The sequence below is a fragment of the Suillus bovinus genome (assembly GCF_016758785.1).
Source record: "Suillus bovinus strain UH-Sbo-P2 chromosome Unknown EDB93scaffold_14, whole genome shotgun sequence".
In the NCBI taxonomy this organism is placed as follows: Eukaryota; Fungi; Basidiomycota; class Agaricomycetes; order Boletales; family Suillaceae; genus Suillus; species Suillus bovinus.
The window spans coordinates 234,024-253,668 of record NW_024542070.1 but is presented as its reverse complement, the minus strand read 5'-3'; the positions used below and the strand labels follow the sequence as shown (position 1 = coordinate 253,668).

At 48.9% G+C, this 19,645-nt stretch overlaps 5 protein-coding genes and 1 non-coding gene across 6 annotated transcripts; 2 read left to right on the top strand and 4 right to left on the bottom strand.

The window, feature by feature from the left end:
• Window positions 1-64: 64 nt before the first annotated feature.
• On the bottom strand, window positions 65-3,064 carry EDB93DRAFT_1269383 (major facilitator superfamily domain-containing protein; the record flags this gene model as incomplete). The annotated part of the gene is made up of 12 exons (XM_041454296.1): window positions 65-409; window positions 458-614; window positions 677-800; window positions 854-961; window positions 1,016-1,153; window positions 1,210-1,335; window positions 1,397-1,550; window positions 1,975-2,072; window positions 2,136-2,229; window positions 2,562-2,663; window positions 2,717-2,835; window positions 2,899-3,064. The coding sequence occupies 12 exons, from the start codon at window positions 3,062-3,064 to the stop codon at window positions 383-385; spliced, it is 1,413 nt and encodes a 470-aa protein (XP_041309733.1). The 3' UTR covers window positions 65-382.
• Window positions 3,065-3,643: 579 nt separating this feature from the next.
• On the top strand, window positions 3,644-3,726 carry EDB93DRAFT_t47. Its single transcript has one exon. It is a non-coding gene; the product is annotated as a tRNA-Gln (tRNA).
• A 2,220-nt stretch (window positions 3,727-5,946) lies between these two features.
• EDB93DRAFT_1081614 (kinase-like domain-containing protein) lies at window positions 5,947-7,425 on the bottom strand (the record flags this gene model as incomplete). Its single annotated transcript, XM_041445635.1, has 7 exons — window positions 5,947-6,032; window positions 6,084-6,144; window positions 6,193-6,258; window positions 6,310-6,893; window positions 6,946-7,006; window positions 7,065-7,258; window positions 7,314-7,425. 7 exons carry the CDS (start codon window positions 7,423-7,425, stop codon window positions 5,947-5,949), a joined length of 1,164 nt encoding a protein of 387 aa, XP_041309732.1.
• A 2,674-nt stretch (window positions 7,426-10,099) lies between these two features.
• Window positions 10,100-13,346, bottom strand: EDB93DRAFT_187376 (uncharacterized protein). The gene is made up of 2 exons (XM_041455624.1): window positions 12,312-13,346; window positions 10,100-12,259 (listed from the first exon to the last, which is right to left on the bottom strand). The coding sequence occupies exons 1-2, from the start codon at window positions 13,160-13,162 to the stop codon at window positions 10,240-10,242; spliced, it is 2,871 nt and encodes a 956-aa protein (XP_041309731.1). The 5' UTR covers window positions 13,163-13,346; the 3' UTR covers window positions 10,100-10,239.
• EDB93DRAFT_1133212 (uncharacterized protein) lies at window positions 13,184-15,244 on the bottom strand. Its single transcript, XM_041449029.1, has 4 exons — window positions 15,139-15,244; window positions 14,867-15,088; window positions 13,947-14,813; window positions 13,184-13,888 (listed from the first exon to the last, which is right to left on the bottom strand). The coding sequence occupies exons 2-4, from the start codon at window positions 15,065-15,067 to the stop codon at window positions 13,532-13,534; spliced, it is 1,425 nt and encodes a 474-aa protein (XP_041309730.1). The 5' UTR covers window positions 15,068-15,088; window positions 15,139-15,244; the 3' UTR covers window positions 13,184-13,531.
• A 386-nt stretch (window positions 15,245-15,630) lies between these two features.
• EDB93DRAFT_1248396 (Het-C-domain-containing protein) lies at window positions 15,631-19,623 on the top strand (the record flags this gene model as incomplete). The annotated part of the gene is made up of 21 exons (XM_041452705.1): window positions 15,631-15,737; window positions 15,791-15,833; window positions 15,889-16,001; window positions 16,055-16,079; window positions 16,137-16,262; window positions 16,316-16,378; window positions 16,429-16,512; window positions 16,563-16,617; window positions 16,674-16,807; window positions 16,970-17,117; window positions 17,181-17,222; window positions 17,280-17,296; window positions 17,347-17,596; window positions 17,645-17,671; window positions 17,723-17,776; window positions 17,829-17,851; window positions 17,912-17,998; window positions 18,213-18,233; window positions 18,295-18,333; window positions 18,409-18,456; window positions 18,511-19,623. The coding sequence occupies 21 exons, from the start codon at window positions 15,631-15,633 to the stop codon at window positions 19,621-19,623; spliced, it is 2,619 nt and encodes an 872-aa protein (XP_041309729.1).
• Window positions 19,624-19,645: the final 22 nt, after the last annotated feature.

Sequence of the window (19,645 nt, the reverse complement as noted above, 5' to 3'; positions counted from 1 at the left end):
TCAACGCTCAGCTCTTAAAAACGCCTTTCAAAGACAGGTAATTTTATGCCTTCTGGAACTCTTTCTATCGACTCGGAACTGTGCAGTTCCTATCAGTGAAGCTATACTACGTGCGTAAGCACTTCCGCCCTCTTAATTCTATGTGCATTTACAGAACCAGATGGCCATAAGAATGCCAAAGTCATTCTTCGCTACGCAAGACCACCTCCACTGTCATATCTAATTCTTTGATCAAATGGTGACTTATCCGCAGCATGATTACAATTGTTGTCCAGGTACATGATTCAACTGTGTTGTCATAGGGAAGATGTGACTAGTATGTTGTATAGATACTTATTTGCAATTGTTCCAATCTTTTGCAAATTTGTACATTCCCTCCTCACTAAGCTATGTACCTGAACATAGGCGCCTGTGGAAGGTGTCAGGATAATATCAATGGGAGTCAGACGGTATCCACCTTATCCGCCAATTCGCTCGTATCCACATTAGCACCTGGGTCCGGACGCCCATACTCACGATCGCGTTTCGCGTTATCGTATTTGTACGACACCCACAGCACTAACGCGCAAACAGTGGCAAACGCCTCGAGGCCGCATGATATAGCGAAGCCGGAGCTACCAACAGCAACCAATCAACACATGAAGACACGATGCGAGGGGATAAGTGCGGGACGTACATGTACCTCGGACCGTCCGTCGAAGGGTATATATGCGAGCCGAGGATACTCCCGCATTGCCCAATTGCCATGAACATCGGGATGCCCGTCGCTTTCTTGGTCTCAGAGCCGAGATTGTGTGCAACTGTTGAAACCGTGAGTTGTGGTGGGAAGTATGGTGAGCGATAGAGAGCGTACACCATGCGATGATTAAGCCAATGGCAGTGTATGTCCCGCTCGTGATGCAGAACACGGCAAAGTATCGTACGTGAACATTGTTGGGGACTGTAAGTAAAAGAAGGTAGCCTGAAATGACACATGAGGAAACTTTGAACGTAAATCAACATATGTGCTACGTACCAATAGCACCGACAGTGCATGCACCTGCAACCGCCAAGCCACGGTTCTGGATGCGATCAGATGTGTAGGACGTCATACAGAGGACAATGGCAGCCACTGCATATGGTGGTACTGTGAGTAACTGAGCGAGCGCATTGGCTAGAAAGAAACTATCAACAAGAAAAACCTTTATCAGACTGCAGGGTAATACGCACTGTACCCGAAAGTCTCAATAATCGTTGGCAAAAATGCCGAAATGCTCGCCAGAGCGCAATTCACACCAAAGTAAATCATTCCGCCGGTGTATATACGCCAATCTAGGAGAGCTATAATGATGTGTTCTTGAGTAGGATAAGTCGATGAGCCCTTGCTGCGTTGTACGAGGATAGGGAAATGGCTCGCCTTTGTTGACCACAGCGCCAATATCCGCGCTTGTGCCCCTGTTCATGCGTTCCATTACAAGTTCTTTTTCTCTCGCATTCAAGTATCTCGTGCTCTCCGGTCGGTCAGGGAGCGCGAAGAAAGTCAGAACACCGAGAAGAAGTGCCGGAATTCCCTGAGAACCAAATTGTTAGCCAATAAGTCTATAGAGGACAAATCACATCTAAACCACAGAAAATTAATCCTGGAGGGATTAGATAGTATTACAAAAAAACAATGCATAGCATCACTGGCATGCTTATCTCTCAGGAGAAAAGTGCAATGCAAGAGAGGCTAGCACAGCGAACATTGCGCGGTGTGGTTCAGGTAAACGGGATCCTCCTGCACATATCAAAGGCCAAGCAGCCTGGAGAAAACTGAGACAAAACAAGATCCCAGAATATAGAACACAGCAGCACTCGGCAAGATAAATGCGAGTGGCTTGAGTACCACCTGTCCCTTGAGCAAACACGGAAACTAACCTCAATAAGGAATAGAACTTTCCAGTCCCATTCTCCTCCTACGCCAGCGAGATACGGTCCGTACCCAATTTGCTGCACACCGAACGCGATGAGCCCACCGAACGCACCCGCGACCGCCGCAAAACCAAACCAATATGCCATGCGCAAGCCCATTTCGGTGCGAGTGTAGAAGAACGCTTGGATGGTGGTGTCAACAATACTGTTTCCTCCACGGGCCTATTGCATGATGTATGGCTTACAAAAATAAAGTGGAATTGCAGGGCCAAAACCAGCTTCAAATATGCCAAGCGCAACGCGGGCGGCCATGAGACTTCCAAAATTGAATGTTGTTGCCTGCAGGAGAAATGGCATGCATCATGAGCAACCGTTCAGGTTCGAAATTGCTAATAGATAAGACACAAAACAGTTGAATAGGTAGGTATTCAAACAGAATATTCCGCAAGACCTATATGATCTGCAGATAAAGAGATCAAACATCAAGTCATCAGCACATGCCACTGAATATTACGGTAGAAATTGGCCATTCTGACGCGCTGGTAAATTACTAGTAATGATGAATGTATCATAGGAGGTTTTGTTCATGAACAAAACATTCCCAGTAGTCAAGGAATAACTTCAAGGGAAAGCGGAATGTACACATAAAGAAGAGCGGTAGTATGACTCACCATTAACGTGGAACATATACCCCACCCAACGGCCGCACCCGCTATCCAATAGGATGGTGGAAACAACTTTGAGGTTATCGTTGCAGGCACTTGGAAGATAATCTGAGAGGTAACAAATAAAAAATAGGGCAATAAACTATAGTCATATTACTCACGTACGAAAAGAAAAATGCCGAGTTTACCCAATCGTACAATGTACCAGTAGGGTCGCCACCAAGGTTCTCTTCTGTAAGTCCTTGAAGGCGTGCATTTCCAAGATTCGTGCGATCAAGATCTGATTCACCATCAGCACAACAGGACAGGCGTCAACCAGCTCTCATGATAAAATTTTACTCACAAGCAAAGAGATAAAGCAGGCATGTTATTGGCAGAATCCTACGGTCAAGCTTGCGCACGAGCCTCTTCTCTTCATCAGATATTACTATGGGATTATTGCCGGCAGCGTCGCTTGTGGATTTGGTTTCCTTCTCATCGGAAAATTGACGTTTTTCTTCGTCCAACATTGAAACCGAGGCAGGCCGAGATGACTCACGCACGTAAGCGGAGTAAACGGTAGCGAGCTACTCCGCGATATTAAAGATGCTGGCTGAGCGCTTGCAGGAGCAAGAGAACAAGAGGAAAATGAGACCAAACGTTTATAATGAGATCACACAAGTCAGGTGGACTGTCATCCCATCGGGTACTAGCTGTCTCCGTACCACGGTAATTCAAATAAAATTGAGGCGCTGCTGCCCGGTGATGAGAAGAAATCTCACGGAAAATAATAGGGTTACATAACTTGCCCCTGCCCCGCTGGCCCCCCGCATCAAAGAACTATTCCTGGAGACTTTGTCCCCACAAGGCGATCTTCGTCGGCGAGGCATGGGCGTACGGGCAACTATAGCTCGGAATTGAGCTAGCACCACTGCCCAGCTTTGGGGTCCTGCCAGCGCCTGCGGACATGTCAGCCCAAAGACGTGCCTAGTCACTGAAATGTCAAACTTGTATGTAGTAAGTAGTAGGGATTGCGGAATAGTATGACGGGGTGGAGCAGTACTTACGTTAATGGGCTCGTAATGTGTTGAGTTACGACAGACACCCAAGGCGATATAGTGTAGTGGTTATCACTCGGGATTCTGACAAGTGCTGATTTCCCGAAACCCAGGTTCGAGCCCTGGTATCGCCTCTCCTTTTGCATTTTTCATCGTCTTGTAGTAAGTATTTTTTTGGCTGTAGCTCATCGTTGAATGTGAGATTGCTCGGAACACAGATGACTGGGCCATCATGAACGTTTGAACGATTTACCACATACGTAACAAGTAAGACAGTTTCCCACCTGAACGATGCCGTACAGCACTGAGATTCAGTTGGCCTTGAACCAATGTTCAGTCGGCCATCCTGACCGTGCAGCGGCTCTCACCAACCTGGCGTGGGCCTGCCTTCATGGCCACGTTCAAAAGCCATTTTCAAGACATCGACTCTATCACTTCCTTCATGGCCACGTTCAAAAGCCATTTTCAAGACATCGACTCTATCACTTCTCTCTTCCGCAACGCCCTTACATTGCGTTTACAGGGCCACCCCGATCATCCAATGACATCCATCGTCTACTATCACCTCACAGAAGCGCTGAACACCGTTCAGAAGCACTCGACAAGCTTGTATAGGCTCTACACAACGCAGTAGCATTGACGACGTAGACGGATGCATTAACAGACATTTAGTAACACAATCTTCAACTGTTGCGCAAAGCTACTTCAACTCTTCGTCGTGCCAGAACGTTGGCCGGCACCGGCCTGTGGATGCGGGATCATGTGTCACGCGCCTTGACAATCTATGAGACGCAATTGAACTTATTGAACAAGGTCGTGGTCAGCAATGGCCCCTGGCTGGCTTCATGTCTAAGAAGTCCACTTGAAGATCTTGGGTCGACAGATCTTAACCTTGCTCACAAGTTCTCAGAGCTTAGCAAGCGTCTTTCTTACGCTCAGAGTTCCGCCAGAGGTGCTGACCGAGCAGCCATTCAATACAGGAGCGGGAAGCGGTGATGGCTGAAATCTGGTTCCAGGTTTCTCGCGGTTCCTCCTCCTGTCATTATATACTGAGTTGCAAGCCGCAGCACGTCATGGCCCAGTCATCATCCTCATTGCGTTCCGACCTAGGAGAGCCTCAACACTTTCGCTTCCCGCTCATCGCTCACACACATCGGGAGAAGTTCAAGAGTGACTTTTCCAGGGAGATACGACTTGCAGCTTTTATACGGACAGAGGAGACGAGGAAGGAATTCCAGTCCCCTTGCAGACAGTATGAGACGAGAGCATGCTTCCCATCATCATCGACCTTCAGCAGATCTTCAGAGTAACGAGCTGGTCTTGAATCTGGCTGTGTCCGACTGCAGCATTCACTCCCATTCCTCTCCACACAGCACACCCCTTTCGAATGAAGTCAGACGGACGTGGGCGGGAACTATACATGGAGGATGTCCACCCCAGGCCGCCTTCGTCGCACCATCCTTGAACATATTCTCGTAGAAAGATTCGACAACCTGTTTCGCGACAACGTCACCGACCACTCACAGCGTACCAATGATGCTCTTGAATCTCGAAACTGGAATCCAACTGCGAGGTCGTCGGGTTTCTCCTCGTCGCTAATGGCGGCATAACACGCGAACAAAAATGCAAATTCAGTATGCGGAGTGTCGTTCTCCATGATGTTGAGCAGCGTCATGTCACGTTGCTTTGATCTGGAACGGTTTTACACATTATTTATATGCATTCTGTGTTGTCTACGCTATGCTTCAAGTTGGAGGAACTACTCTCTGTAATGTGGTCCTGGTCCCAGCCATCTTGTTTTCGCTTTCGCAATCATGTTGTCTGTTATAGAGCCATTCATTCGTTGCCCGGCGACAACTCGTATATCGGATTTCCGCGACACAGTTCTCTGCTGATTCTGCTCGGGGAGTTGACCTTCTAATCATCCTTAAATCGTGGAGTCTGGGTATCTCTCGACTAAACGCCCTGCCATGCTCTTTCCATATGACATGAATGAAGTACACTATCCATAGGATCCGTTCAGCTATTCTACACAATCATGCAGGCCTCAAGTTCCGTCGAGTTGTCGGTGACTATGTCCATGGCACTCCTGGTCCCCAAAAATTGCATAAATTGAATATTGGGTGTCGCGGCGACAAAAAATGTAATAATTACAAGATCCGTGTGATGAGCTGCTGATTGTGAAAAGATACACCAAAATATTGAATGAGTACTGTCCATAGCAAAGCGGTACGACTACCAGTTAGAAGGCACCAAAGAACATATTTCGTACATATTTCTATCCCCTGAATCGATTTGACGCCCGGCACAGTATTACATATGAATCCTCTGATTTATGGACAGCGGTGGTGTGTCTAGGTGATTGGGGCGGGACAAAAGGATATGATTTCTTCGTAGAGAAGCTCTTTGAGCTGCTCGCGGCTGATATCGTCCTTGTGTACTGCCGGATACGATGAATATGCATGCGCGCTTGTTAAACCTGAATACTCACGGTCAAATTCGAAGAACTCCGGGTCCAGCGGTGGCGCAACTGGTTCGTCATCAGGATCATGCTAGCCACAGGTAAGCTTGTGCGCTCGAGGAGTAAGAAGCACACATACATATGCTTCGAGGTATGGGTGAGCCAAAGCCTCTTCAACTGTTATGCGTTTCTTGGGATCAAATGTCTAGGATAGGTTTAAGCTACCAATGAGATAGATGAAAAGATCGTAACTTACAAGAGTTTTTGTCAAAAAGTCTACAGCCATAGGATTGGCGTTGGGGAAGATTTGCGCAAATGGCCGGCGTTTGCGGAAAGGAAGAGCTCGAATATAATCTCGCGATCTGCGTGTTGTAATGGCGTAAAACTCGTCCAGCGTTGGTGTACCGAGAACATCCAAGATCAGCGTGAGCTGATGGTGATAATCTCTACCGGGGAATAGTGGCTTTCCGGAGAGCATCTCAGCCAATATGCAACCCACAGACCAGACGTCGATAGCTTTAGTATACTGCTTGAACGTCAGCATGATTTCAGGGGCTCGGTACCACCGTGTAGCGACATATTCGGTCATAAACCCGGTTTCGGTGCCTGATGGTTCGGCAGTCTTTACTGATCTTGCTAAGCCAAAGTCGCAGACCTTGAGATCACAGTTTGCATTAAGGAGGAGATTTGAAGGTTTGAGATCACGGTGGATGACATCAGCAGAATGTAGAGCCTTGAGTGCGCGCAGGGTCTGATAAATGAAATATTGAGCGTGGTCATCTGAGAGGTCTTGGGTTCGGATAACACGGTGCATGTCTGTTTCCATCAACTCCTGAATCACTGTGTGAAAGTTTGAATGACATGTGTGCTCAATAACGTATTTTGTACGCACGATAAACTTCTTTGAAAGCGTCTAAAGAGGGAGGCTTGATAATGTCCAAAATTGAAATTATCTTCAAAGTCATGAGTGACTCCACGTAAATATGATGAATGGCTTGCAAATATGCTCACATTTTCGCTTACGCCAGCTTCACTGAGAAATTTGAGGAGTTTTAGTTCTCGGAGTGTCCGTAAGCAGAACATGGAATGATCAAAGGGTGCGATCTTCTTGATGGCAACCTTGCGGCCACTGGGCCGGTGTACAGCTGAACAAACGATACCATATGCGCCCTCGCCTACGACATCGAGAACCTGATACTGAGTACCTATTGAGAGATATTTTGTTAATTAGATGAAAGAAGAGCAAGGATGTGGACATACCGACGTTGAATCTAACTTTCCTCGGTGCGGCTGGAGCTTGGGATGTAGCACCGTGTTTTGATTTTGAGGGTGCTGCAGCGGGAGCTGGAGCCTGCTGAGGGTTTTCAGGCATCTAGAAAGATGAGTGGGAGAAGGAGGGAACGTGGAGGACAAGAAAGACAAGAACACTATAAGCAAGGCACAAAGTAGTATAATCTTGCGTGTGTTGTGTACGGCGTCCAAGTTTAGTGATGAATATATATAATAGGAAATAACAATTGTTAACAATAAGTTCCTGGAAAAGTATGTTCCACCGCATCCCATGATTGCCACCAAGACAACCAAGTTCCGGCTCGTTGTCAACTACTTACGGCACCTTTACTATAACGATAGATACCACTACGACAGCTGTGGGCTCGTTCACGCACTGGCAATACCATGGGTGTCAGATCTTTCAAGGTCACCTACTCGAAATAAGCCAAGACTATTTTGACTGCTGAGGTCCTACTACATGGGCTGTGAAGGCTATTGTCAACCTGTCGAGTTCTTCGTCCTCCTGTCGAGATTATCCTTTTAAATTAAGTGACCACTGAAGGGCAAGAATCCATGGGGACTCCGTTCTAATACCGCACGCCCCCAATATGATGTTTTCTTTCAAAACGTATACCATCTCCTGAGTCTCAAAGGATCTCAGCCAATAGGTCTGCTCCAAACATTCATTCTCACTCTCATCTCTCATCCCGTTCAGCACAAATTACTCAATGTCCCGAAAGATAAGCATGGCATATCTAGCGGTGTCAACCAATCCCTTCCAGCTTCCGTGACTCGAAGATCCACTTGTACGCCACCACTGAACTTCATCGATACCGTCTCCGGTGCTATGGCCGTAGCGAAGAGCCCGTTTGTAAATCTCATTGCTGGGAAACATCCTCTTTCGATGTACAATCCAGTATCCTGGTCCCCAGCTTCATGCATATTTATTTGAGACAGTAAGCGAACGCAATGATCTCTAGCGGGCAGGTGTTCTAATTCAAAACAACTCAGGTGGGCTTGGACTACCCCGCTATGAATAATGCGGCCTATCTAGATACCAACAAGATAGCTCCACTGTCAAGAACTTGCCAATACTTCTCTATGTCTGCTACACTATTCCCTTTTAGGCGAACATTCATTGATAGCCTCCCTCCATCCCAAGTTCCGAGAACACGAGTGGACGCATAAGGGATGTGCTGAAAGGTTGGTTCACTGATGCCCTAATGAAGACACACAAGCTCGTCGACTCGCTTAGGAACAAAAGACCATTTGTCATCTGATTGGCTTAATGTGAACAAAGTCATTGAGCTTCGTCGCGCGCTCTATCCCCTGATCGATTCTCAGCGCTAAATGCTTGCCATCAGCCTTCGAGACAGATTCACCAGCTGACATGCTCACCACGACAAAGAGTCCAGTGCTTCAATTTTTCAGCCGACGGTGTGTCAGACGGTGAACCAGTGACAAAGAGTATGGAGCTCTTTTAGTGACGGGATTTTTTTGGTGTTTGACAGAGCTCTCTTCCCACTTACCTTGGGTATCAGTGGCGTGATTCAGTACATTGCTCATTAATTGGGCAGTTTGCGCTGTTTTTGGTCAACACGCAGTCAGGCCACTTCAAGCAAGCTTCGAAGACTCGAAATACCGCTGATATGCATGATGATCGAGATTCGTTGTTGGGGAGTCTATCAAATTCTCGGCAGTGACTACGTACCACACCCTGGATGCTCGTTTACCAGGAATGTTCTTTGATGGCATTACAATGAGCTTTTTCCTAGATCAGTCGCTTCTCAGCCTAGCGATACCCCTGGCGGTGATTGCTGATTTAAAAACATTCCTCAATTTCGCTCGCGGGGATCATTGCTCTTTTTCAATGGAAGTGCGTGCGAAGGGTGGAGTACGTATCGATATCTTAGCTTTCGTCACGATGACTGATCACCAGATCACGACTGCATGCATTAACTCCGCCAGCATTGAATAATTGAACATGATTCAGGGGCGCATATGATCCCCCTGATGCTGAGCCTGCCTGAGGAACACGTATAAATGATGTTGCGATGTCAGGACTACAGCCTATCATCCTTTTCCGACTACTTGTCTTCCAAACAACGAATCCAACCATGTCTCCGATACAAGGTCGTCTGTCAAACGTCAAGTATCACCAGCCGTAAGTTGAAGGTCGCTATGCAGTGGTCAGGTCAGTAGGTAGCCAGGGTAAAGTTCCAGCTACGCTGACGATTTCAAATCTGACTACTTGGTGACGATGCAGTGCATGGCGACTACCTGGTGTAAGTATCTGCGAGAGGCGGTTTCGATGCGAATCGCTTACCTCTTTGCACAGATCTGCAGCCGAGTAATCAGGTCGTCATGAATAGCAATGGGTAATGGTGGATCAAAAAACGCACGAAACCACTTAGTATCAGAGCAACTCTGAGGGCAATGAGGGGGTTCCACGTCTTGCACATGGCCTTAAAAGATGATTATGCGGTGACATACTAGTTGTACCCACTGGTGCGCAGTTGTGGATGGTCGTTGCTGAGATTGTTGCTCAGCTGCGTCGAGTATATTAGAAGTGTCTGTTGTGACAATTCGAGATTGCATTGTCGCTGTTTTGTACAAGTGATGGTATGTCTGCATGCCAAGAGGTTCCGGTTGTATGCAACCCTCCTTGCCAAGTCATATCTCTAATGTTGTGGTCCAATCCACGTCGACAGGATATGTAAGTAAACGCACGAAAGCATTGACCATCGATGGGACCTGGGAGTATATTTGATGGAAATGTAGTCCAAGCTAGTCCGTCTTAAATTCAACAACAAGTCCAGACGATAATGCACACATCTGCACATATGTGGGCATACAAATTATATCCTACCATGAAATAGATGAGCAGCAGCAGCAGCAGGTACACCGCAAAGCACTACCGCACGCCCCCAACACGCGCCCAAAACATGTCTTCTTTCAAACGTACAATTTCTTTCCACGTACGATCCTCCCATGTGGCGTCACCAGCGTAACCTTCCTCATCGCTAGTAGAAGAGCGCTTTGTACTACTCGTGTCGATAGATTTCCCGTGTGTGCTGGAATCCTCGGACGCACGCCTGGTTTGGCCAGCTTCGGAGAATCGGTCGACAACAGTGGCTTGCGTGGCGTGGGGAGAAACATCCACGGATGCTCGCTTTTCGAGAGACACATCTCCGTTCATATTCGCATTAGGTAGGGGGTTGGGGGTTTCGGCGATGTCATGCTTGGCCGTCGAGGGCTCTACAGCGTCCTCACCCGCAGCTGCTTTCTGTTCAGCGGGAGCAGATGGTTTGTGTTCTTCTCCCTTCTCAGTAGTAGGTGCCTCAACTTTCGATGGGGTCTCATCTTTGCTGATTTCAGTCGAACGCATCGGAATTGCTTCCTTTGCTTCGGTCTGTGAAGCAGTGGGGGGCACAGGAACTGCCCTTCGTGCAGGAGCGCGCTTGGGGACAGGTGGAGCTCCATTTGGTACAGGCGAAGCGGCCCTGGAGGACGAGAATGGAGAGCCCGCGCGTGGGGGAGCTGGCGATCCGGCTCTCGATCGACTCGGAGCAATAGGTATACTGACACGATGAGGTATCGGCGAAGAGATGCGTGAAGGTAAGGGAGCTGGAGAGGCCACACGAGAACGTGGGCGCGGAGGTGGCGATGTAGCACGGAATACAGGTGACGTGGGTGTCTCTGGCAGGGGAATGGTGTGTGGGGAGGGAGGGCGTTCTGGCTGTAAAGCTGGGGCCTGGGGCTGTATTATGTTTTGTGGAGAAGACAGATCTACGGAAAACGGGCGAGAAGAGGACACTTCATCAATGGGGGTGGTAAACGATTCTTGAGAACCGGACGTCCCAGCTTCAGAACCGGCCTTTTTGTCAGTATCGTTTGAAACAGCAGTGCGAGTGTCGATTGAATGGCCACGTTCTTCGCTCCTTTTTGGCAGGGGAGGGGGTGCTTGAACAGGTAGATCGGGAACAGAAGGGAGGGTAGGTGGCGGTGGCGGAAGTTTCCTCACAATTTTCTTGCCCGTTTCCTCATCCTTTCCTTTCTCTTTTTCCTTGTCCTTGTCCTTATCTTTATCCTTGTCCTTGGAATTTTCAGTCCAGCTAGCAGCCCTCTCCCCAAGTGCACTCGCCATCTCCCAAAGCCGCCTGCGACGAGGAGGCACAGGTGGCTTCTCACCCGCAGGGCTCGCAAATGCACTCGCAGCTGGAGCAGCATTCTTTTTATTCGACTCTTGAGTATTATCCGTCCGATTCGCATCCGAAATCATGGGCTTCTTATCGGGTATAACAGGTTCCTCCTCCCAAATACGCTCCACGACGCATGAGCGGACGAAAGCCCACAGGGAACACGTACTTCGGAGGCGCATGAGACAGTAATTGGATGTACATAACGGATAGGGCTGGTGTGTTTGAGTAGAATTTGTGCGGGTTGCCCCCGTGGGGTACGCTGATGGCCTGGATACGGGAAATGAAGGTGTAGAAGGCGAAGAGGTGTGCAGTGGTATAGATGGCGCGATAGCTGGGGCAGGAGTGGCAGGTGCCAGACGGAATACGTACACTTGCTCAGGCTGCTCGATATCTGCGTCATGTCCAACATGACTTGATGAGGAGTTGAAAAGTGGATTCTTGAACCAGAGGTTACCATTCGTGAGGCGGACATTGTTGCGGCTGCGCGCGAGGGACGCGAGTGGGTGGCTTGGGGGTGCTTCGTGCGATTGGGCACGCACGATTGCCGTCCCGCAAAGAGCACATGAAATGGAAACAGGTGTGTTTGCTTGAGAGTGGGGGTACAGTTCCTGCACAAGCGATGAGAATGGCACTGGCTCAACAATGAGCATTCCTGTGTGGATCGCTGCTAGAACGGATCGCCGGGAGAGCCAGTTTAACGAGGGGGCCAGGTCTAGCCGGACGGTCGGTTCTCTAAATCATGATCAATAGATGCATCGGCAAACAAGACGCGTGAATCACTTACGAATCCTCAGTGAGCAACCGTGCGAGGAACGGTAGACCCAGAAGCGTTGAGATAACAGGTGAAGTAGCCTGTGAAACCCTCAGTCCCCGAAGGTGCGAAATAAACGCGATGAACTCTGCATAGGGGACGTGCACGGTCACTAAGCGCATTTTCCGTACATCTCCCGGATACTGTTGAACCAGCTGCGTGTCCCGCTCGACCCACTTGCCCTTTCCCATAATGAGTCGCGCCTCCTCCGCATGACGCTCAGCATCCTCTTTTTCAGCATGTAGAGTCTGCATCTGGGTCTGCATCACTTTGACGGCTTCCTCAGCTCCCTTTAGCGCCTCCTCCGCCTCGCGTACCTTGCGTTCGCTCGCGGCCCGGGCCAATCGTGCTTCTGCGACCATCGTGTTCGCCTGGTGAAACAACGATGCACTAAGATCATCGAGTTCTTTCTCAATATCACTCCTAGCTGTCTCTGCTTGCCCACGCTGCGCAGCTTCTTCCGTCGCACGTTCCATAAGCCTGTTCAGCTCAGCGGTGACATGCTCTTTCTCGACCAGCAGCCCTGTATCGAGCGCAGCGAGGTGGTGGGTGCGCTCAAGCTCGAGCGATGATACAGTGATACTCGCATTTCGCAGAGAGCTCTCACAATCGTGCAGCTGATCTTCGAGGTCGGAGACGCGGTCGTAGGATTTGACGAGCTTTCCGTTGAGCTGCGTAACTTGCGAGAAAAGATCGGTAACTTGAGAACGGAGAGATGCGATTATTTGAACTTGGGCATCTGAGGTATCTTGGTCTTTGTGGTGTTCTTGGTTGATGGGTTCGGCATTGATGACTGTTTCGTGCGTTGGCTCCGTTGATGCCATTGACGATGTGCTCAAGGCGTAGTAGCGAAGATCGTCAAACTTGACCAAACAAGAATTTTTGTCGCCTAGTGCTAGTGCGATCTCACACAATCAAGCTCAAGTACTACATAGTTAAACATGCTTTCGAGTAGTATGTAGGAGCACTAAGTAGTAAAGAACGTCACGTCACAATATCATACCCCTGAATTCATTAATCGAATCACTACCAAAACACGACAGCAAGCAAAACATACGAGTACGAGGGTGATTTTCGCATTATATCACGTCCACCACGCACGTCTACATGGACAAAAGCAAATGAAATAAGCTTAGGACAACAAGTGTACCACGCAGATGAACACCCCTCCGAACCACCATGCATATGCGTTCTTACTGTTTGGGTGGCGGAGGGCCACCACGACCCCGAGGTCCGCCACGGCCCCGGAATGAACCCCTGGACTCGCCATTAGGCGCACCACCTCTTGGCCGACTGATGGGCCGCTCGCCACGCTCCTTTCTGGTCTCAACGATAATCCGAACGTTGCCCTCAGGGCTATCGAAGCGCAATCCACCCTCACCACCAGCGTTGGTGGGAAGGGAGGCAATGATTGCTTTTTTAGCAGCATCAAGGCTGTTGAACTCGAGGAAGGCACAAGCTTTACTTCGCACAATCTCGACGTCCTTGACAGTGCCAAAGCGAGCCAGAAGGGTTATCAGTTGCTGTTGCGATACGACCTCAGTGACACCCTAATGGAAAACGTCCTAGTGAGTGACATGCATGAATTGTTAGAGAAGGGAGGCATACTTTGACAAAGCACTGGGGAGTGGTTAGTGCGTTGGCAGAAGCGATAGGCGAGTGAGAGTGCGAGTGATCTCTCCGTGGGGCAGGAGAAGGGGCACTAGCAGCCGGTGGTGATGGGGATGCTGCAGAAGCTGGGACCTCAGACATCCCTTTTGACTCGGTAGCAACCTGTGCGCCCCAGCGTTTAGAGTCGGCCGCAGCAAGGCTGGCCCACGTTTTCGGTGCTGCAGGTTTTGGTGCAGGAGCTGGTGGTTGAGGAGCGGGTGCCTGTTCAGGAGCTGGTGGTGTAGCAACTAGAGCAGGAGGTGCAGGCACTGGTGGCGGCGCAACAAGCGGGGGAGGGGCAGGCGCTTGTGGCGGCGCAATCAGAGCGGAGGGTTCAGGCTCTGGCTCAGCTTCGGGAATGGATGGCTCAGGAGTAGGCTCCCGTTTGATCTCAGGCTCGTGATGGATACCGTTGACCTCAACTGGAGCAAGTTCGGGCTCAGGTGGTGGGGAGATGGGCTCAGGGACCATAGTGGTTGGCTCTTCGACTTCAAGTTCAGGAGCGGGAGGCGGGGGAGTTGGCTCGCGAACTGATTCAGGTGCAGGTTCGGAAGGTGCAGTAGAGGAAGCCTCAGGTTCACTGGCATCATCTTCTACGGTCTCCTCCTTCAGGAAACGGAAGATGTCGTTGAGGACAAAATAACCATTTGGCTGCTCTGCGAGGAAGAAGGTCTGGACGAACTTGCGCCAAGGGTCGCCATGATTTGACATTTCACCGATGACCTGGATTATGATGCCACCATTGGCACTAGACTGGGCGTCGACTGAGTGGATGTAGACTTTGCAGTCGTCGAAGCCAAGAGAGGTAATCTTGTTATGGATTTCCTGAACTAGTTGTAAGATTTGATAGACGATGAATAGAGAAAATTGAAGCAGACCTGCTGGCCAAAACATGCCTTGACATCCTCGCCTTCTGTACCATGAATGAAGGTGGAAGTTTTTGTGTAGAAGCAATGCAAACGATTGGGCTGCTTGTTGACAAAGGTGTAATACTGTGGAACAAATTGCCATCCGACTTCAGAAGGAACGACATTCTGATGAATCTGAGAAGGAGATGAAGTAGCGGAAGAGCTGGTCATTATGAGGGAATGATGCTGAAACTTGTTTTTTTTAATACGATGATTGAATGAAAGTGATTGGTTTCACTGACCTGAAGGGAATCAAAAGTGCGTGATGATGGAGTCTAGAGATTACAACGAACAGACGCAAGCTAAGCCACGTTTACTAACGGAGGATGCGAGAGACAGACAGAAAAATAACAACAGCCTTCAATTTTACACCGGTCTTTGCCGATTGCTGACAAATCACGTGGCGTTCCGCTCCCGCGCATTGTCAAGTTTCACCGCTCAAAATCCTCTTCTATATAGTTCATCAGAGTCTTCAGGGGATCTTACTGGTCACAGAGGCTGTAAGGGCAGCTAGTGACCAAGGCCTGAAGCTTCATGATCTCTAAAACCAACAGTCAGGGAATTTTACCGGTCAAACAGGCTCTCGAGGTCCGAAGCTTCATAACCTCTAGAAATGTAATCAGAAGTCGCATAGTTTATTGCCAAGTAGGCTGGGCAACCTAGAATCTCCACTTGGATATATAAGTGGATAGCGGAGACTGCGCAGCTCACAGCCTGTGATTCATTCTTACACAATGCCACCCAGTATTTCTCCAACGCTTCCTCTTCTGCTGTTCTTTATCTTGGCGTTCTGTTTGTCAAATAACGGCGTGCACGCCTTCGGGGCAGGCAATATTCCTTCGTAAAGCAGCACGATCCATTCCCTAAGTTTTTCTTTCACTCACGATTTGGCAGATATGCATTTGTCGAAGGCAAGGCATTTAGGCATGGTGATATCGTAGGAGTTCTCCAACACGATCGAATTCTAGCGTACTAATCGCCGCCATTTTTAGGAGGATGCACTTGCAGACCTCGTGAAGAAGGGGGTCGGTGGATTCGCACTCTCCAGTCTCATCGGAAAGGGTCCAAAGTTTGGTGGCCTCGACATTAAGCGCGTATACTTTGGGTGTGTATTTGTAGATGCCAACACATATTCCTTCGTGATCTAATCCATCATAGCAATTGGTTGAGAGACTACAGCCAGGTAATCCAACGACTCTTTTGATGTTTGAAAGTTTGGCAAGCTCATGATGTCTCATAGGCCGTTGACATCGGTACACTGAAGAAAGTGAATTTGCAAGTACGTCGTGATATCTGCCCCCGACTCATGTTTGAAACATCATTCCACGAATTTTCAGACGATTCTCAATTTAGTCATGGTGCTCGGGTTCATGGCATGTGCAATCGCCGCCCTGGAAACTTGCTCTCACTCTGTTTTAGGCTAATGGATATGCCACTGGCGAATTTGAAGTCACATCAGAGAGACTCGGTGCATATTTGCCAGTAAGTGCCCTAGCATATAAAATACATGACATATTAATGCACACCCACAGACGGAACACATTGACAACCCGAAAGGTTATGGAGAGGGAGAAGACGCACGACAGTACGACCGCAGACTGCGCGGTCCTGTTCACGTACATATTATTTTTGGTTATCTATCACTTGCCCTACTCATTATTTCTAGCCTGATGAACTCGCTATCGATCCGCAGACGGGGATGAAAAACTATATCGCAAATGGTTTGTCTCTTCACTTCGATCCCATTTTGACCTCGAGCAGCTCATGGATGTGGCAGAAAATGGCCATTGGGATACATCCAAGGCCCTCGTGCGTAGAGTGCTCGAGCAGTGCATTTACCTTGGCAGGAAATACAAGAGTTCTGGAGATAACGCGGATCAATATGAGGCGTTTCGACTCCTTGGACAAGCTGTAAGTTGAATATTCAACTAAAAACCTCTACCTGTGGTGCATAGATGCACCGAATATGTGCGGTGTACATTGTGGCACATACTAGTCCTATCCGTCGTTGGTGTTTACCTTTTTTTCTATCGTATCGGTTTTATCGCAACACCAATTGATCTCATCGAATAGCTCCACACCCTTGAAGACTTCCCTGCGCACTCTAACTTCTGTGAACTTGCTCTTGTTTCCATGGGACATACCGATGTATTTGTGCATACTGGTGATGCTGTACGAGTGCGTGCACACAACGGGAAAATGGTCGCGCCAATCGTTACTGGTGCGTCTTTCACGCTACGATATCGTTCAAGGAATAACCACGCTCGCTCCTATGTCTGTTCAGGCACGTTTGGATCGAGTGATTTTATCCACAGCCTACTTGGAGGTATGTACCTATGCTCTCGTGTCATAGTAGCGATTATCGAAACTCACTCTCATTCAGAGGCTACGGATCACATCGTAAGATTCTTGATCTTGGTATACAATTATTTTTCTGATCCAATCTCTAGAGTGAAGCTTCTGTCACGGATCTCAATAAAGAGTTTGATCGTGCACGCTCCAAGTCTAATTCGTCGAATGCCATACTCCGCGATGCTTTTCTTAAACTTCCTGGTGGAAGTGGTGATAAGATGGGCCGCGACATGGAGGGCATCGAGCACATGCGCGCTGGGATGGAACGTGGGGATAGGCGGCCTGAGGACATGAGCCCACAAGAGTTGCATAGCGTGCTGTGGAAGGTCTTGAGCTTCAGAGATTCTGGTATGCCCTTGATTTGACGTTCCTCACTGGTGTCTCACTCTTTCCAAGTTATGAAAAGCATATCGGGGATATTAGGTAAATTTAGATATTTATGACAAGCATTCACGGCACTGATGGATGCTACAGAGAAGATCCCTGGACTCAACTCGGTTATCGAGAAAATTCAGGATTCAATTTCTGGTCGGTTCATAATCAACTCGTTGATCAAGTTGTACTGATGGCTTCTCATCAGTGTTCGTTTTCACTACTTTGGAAGTAAGGAATTTTCCAAAAATGTGTCCTCCCCGCTGCGGTTGCTGATTACCTGGAACGTAGCCCTTTTTGAAACCGATCTTGGAGACCGCGACGGCTGGACTATCGTCGGCCTCATCAGAGGTAATCAATCAGCATGATCAATATGAGGTGAGTGTTTCCAAAGGAAGTAGTTGGAGTGTTTGGTTCGCGAGTACTTCCGTGTCCCTCCGTGTTTCGATCTTCAGTTGCCTCGTTTTCGATCTCTTCGGAACCCGATGCTCGGTCTTCGTTGCATCGCTCTTGGTCATCGTGCTCGCTTATCGATCTCTCCCTTCTTCTTTATCTTGATATCAACATCTACTGATATCTCTTCCTCTGGCAGGTGTTCAATGTCCCGTACGCTGTGAGTTCGAATAACTCTGATACGTGCTGCAATAATCCCTTATCACCCCTTTATCCCACAGAGCGACCCCACACATTCTTTGCTTAGCAAAGATCACTTCGTACGTAAACCCTAATCCTCCGCATATTGAGGAGCTGCGCAGTATCACTCGATTCATTAAATGTAATGCTTCCAGAATTTAATCCTAAATGAACCTGCCGGCAATATCGCAAAAATCATTCTTGTGAGTTACTCTCTGATACACGGAACAGCTGCGCTTAGCATTGTCTACGGATAGAAACATACTGTCAATTTGATTACGAAGGCCTGGGATGACAGTTCACTCAACGCGAAGCAGATCACAGATGAGGCTTTGCAGTGCCTGTATGTCCCATTCCTTTCATTTTCTCGGCACAGACAGACCATTATCCGCAGCTTCCATCCCGACTTCCACCAGTCTTCCTCCGTAGTCCAGCGTGAAATGCTGGAATATATGAGATCTTGGGTGCAGAGTCTCGGACATAATCAGCACGCCATACTTGCACGTCTTACGAAGGAAGCGGTGCGAGCGCAGAACAACACTCGGTTAGCCGCCGATGGGAGTGCTCCCGTTTCTCATGCACAGAATGTGCCGATGCAGCAGGGCATTCAGGGTCTCGTGCAAGGAATTCCCGGTGCTACGCAGATGCAGGGATGGATTAGCACGGTGGGTGGATCCGCGGGGACGAGACGAGAGGGCGGGCAATCTAGTGGACAGCCGGATTCCTGCTACTCGAGACCAGAGACAACCGTCTCGTATGAAACTATGCAAACCACTAGCTCGAACTACGCGCCTCCTTCGGCCCCGCTGCCACCGTCAGCGGTGTATGCCCCTAGTCCGTATGCGCAGCACTCGCAGAGCGGGTCATCGTTCCATCCTCCTTTTGTCCAGAGCCAGTACGCACCGTCCTACATACAGTCGCCCCCTCTCACATCGTCGTTCGTCGGAGCAAGTAGCACGTACATGCAGAACGTGCAGGATGCGCCCGGTGACTACCCGAGCACTAGACCTTCCGGCGGGTATCCACCTCCGTCATCAAATGTTCCATTTATAGGCGGTTATCCGAGCGCTAGACCTACAAGCAGCTATCCGCCGCCAAGCATTCCACCATCAACATTTCCACCTGCAGGTGATCACTCTACATCATACCGTCCGCATGTAGGCGGGTACTCGCAACTAAGCGGCCCACCTCCAGGTGGATTTCTTGACGAACATCGTGACATCCACGGTCACGAGTTCCCCGAAGCGCCGGTGTATGGTGGCCGTTATGGGCAACATGCGTTCGATAGCGATGATCAAGACCAACAAGCTTCCTTCCCATCTCCAGGAGGCTACTTCCCGCGAAATGATCCGTATGATAACAGGAGATGATGAAATATTTGAAGAGGCAAGC

Coding starts and splice junctions, on each gene's coding strand:
- EDB93DRAFT_187376 (XM_041455624.1), bottom strand. CDS start 13,162: ATGGCATCAACGGAGCCAACGCACGAAACAGTCATCAATGCCGAACCC. Junction 12,260..12,311: donor CGGTTGCTCACTGAGGATTC/GTAAGTGATTCA, acceptor ATCATGATTTAG/AGAACCGACCGTCCGGCTAG.
- EDB93DRAFT_1133212 (XM_041449029.1), bottom strand. CDS start 15,067: ATGACCAGCTCTTCCGCTACTTCATCTCCTTCTCAGATTCATCAGAAT. Junction 14,814..14,866: donor AGGCATGTTTTGGCCAGCAG/GTCTGCTTCAAT, acceptor CAACTAGTTCAG/GAAATCCATAACAAGATTAC. Junction 13,889..13,946: donor CTCCCCAGTGCTTTGTCAAA/GTATGCCTCCCT, acceptor GTTTTCCATTAG/GGTGTCACTGAGGTCGTATC.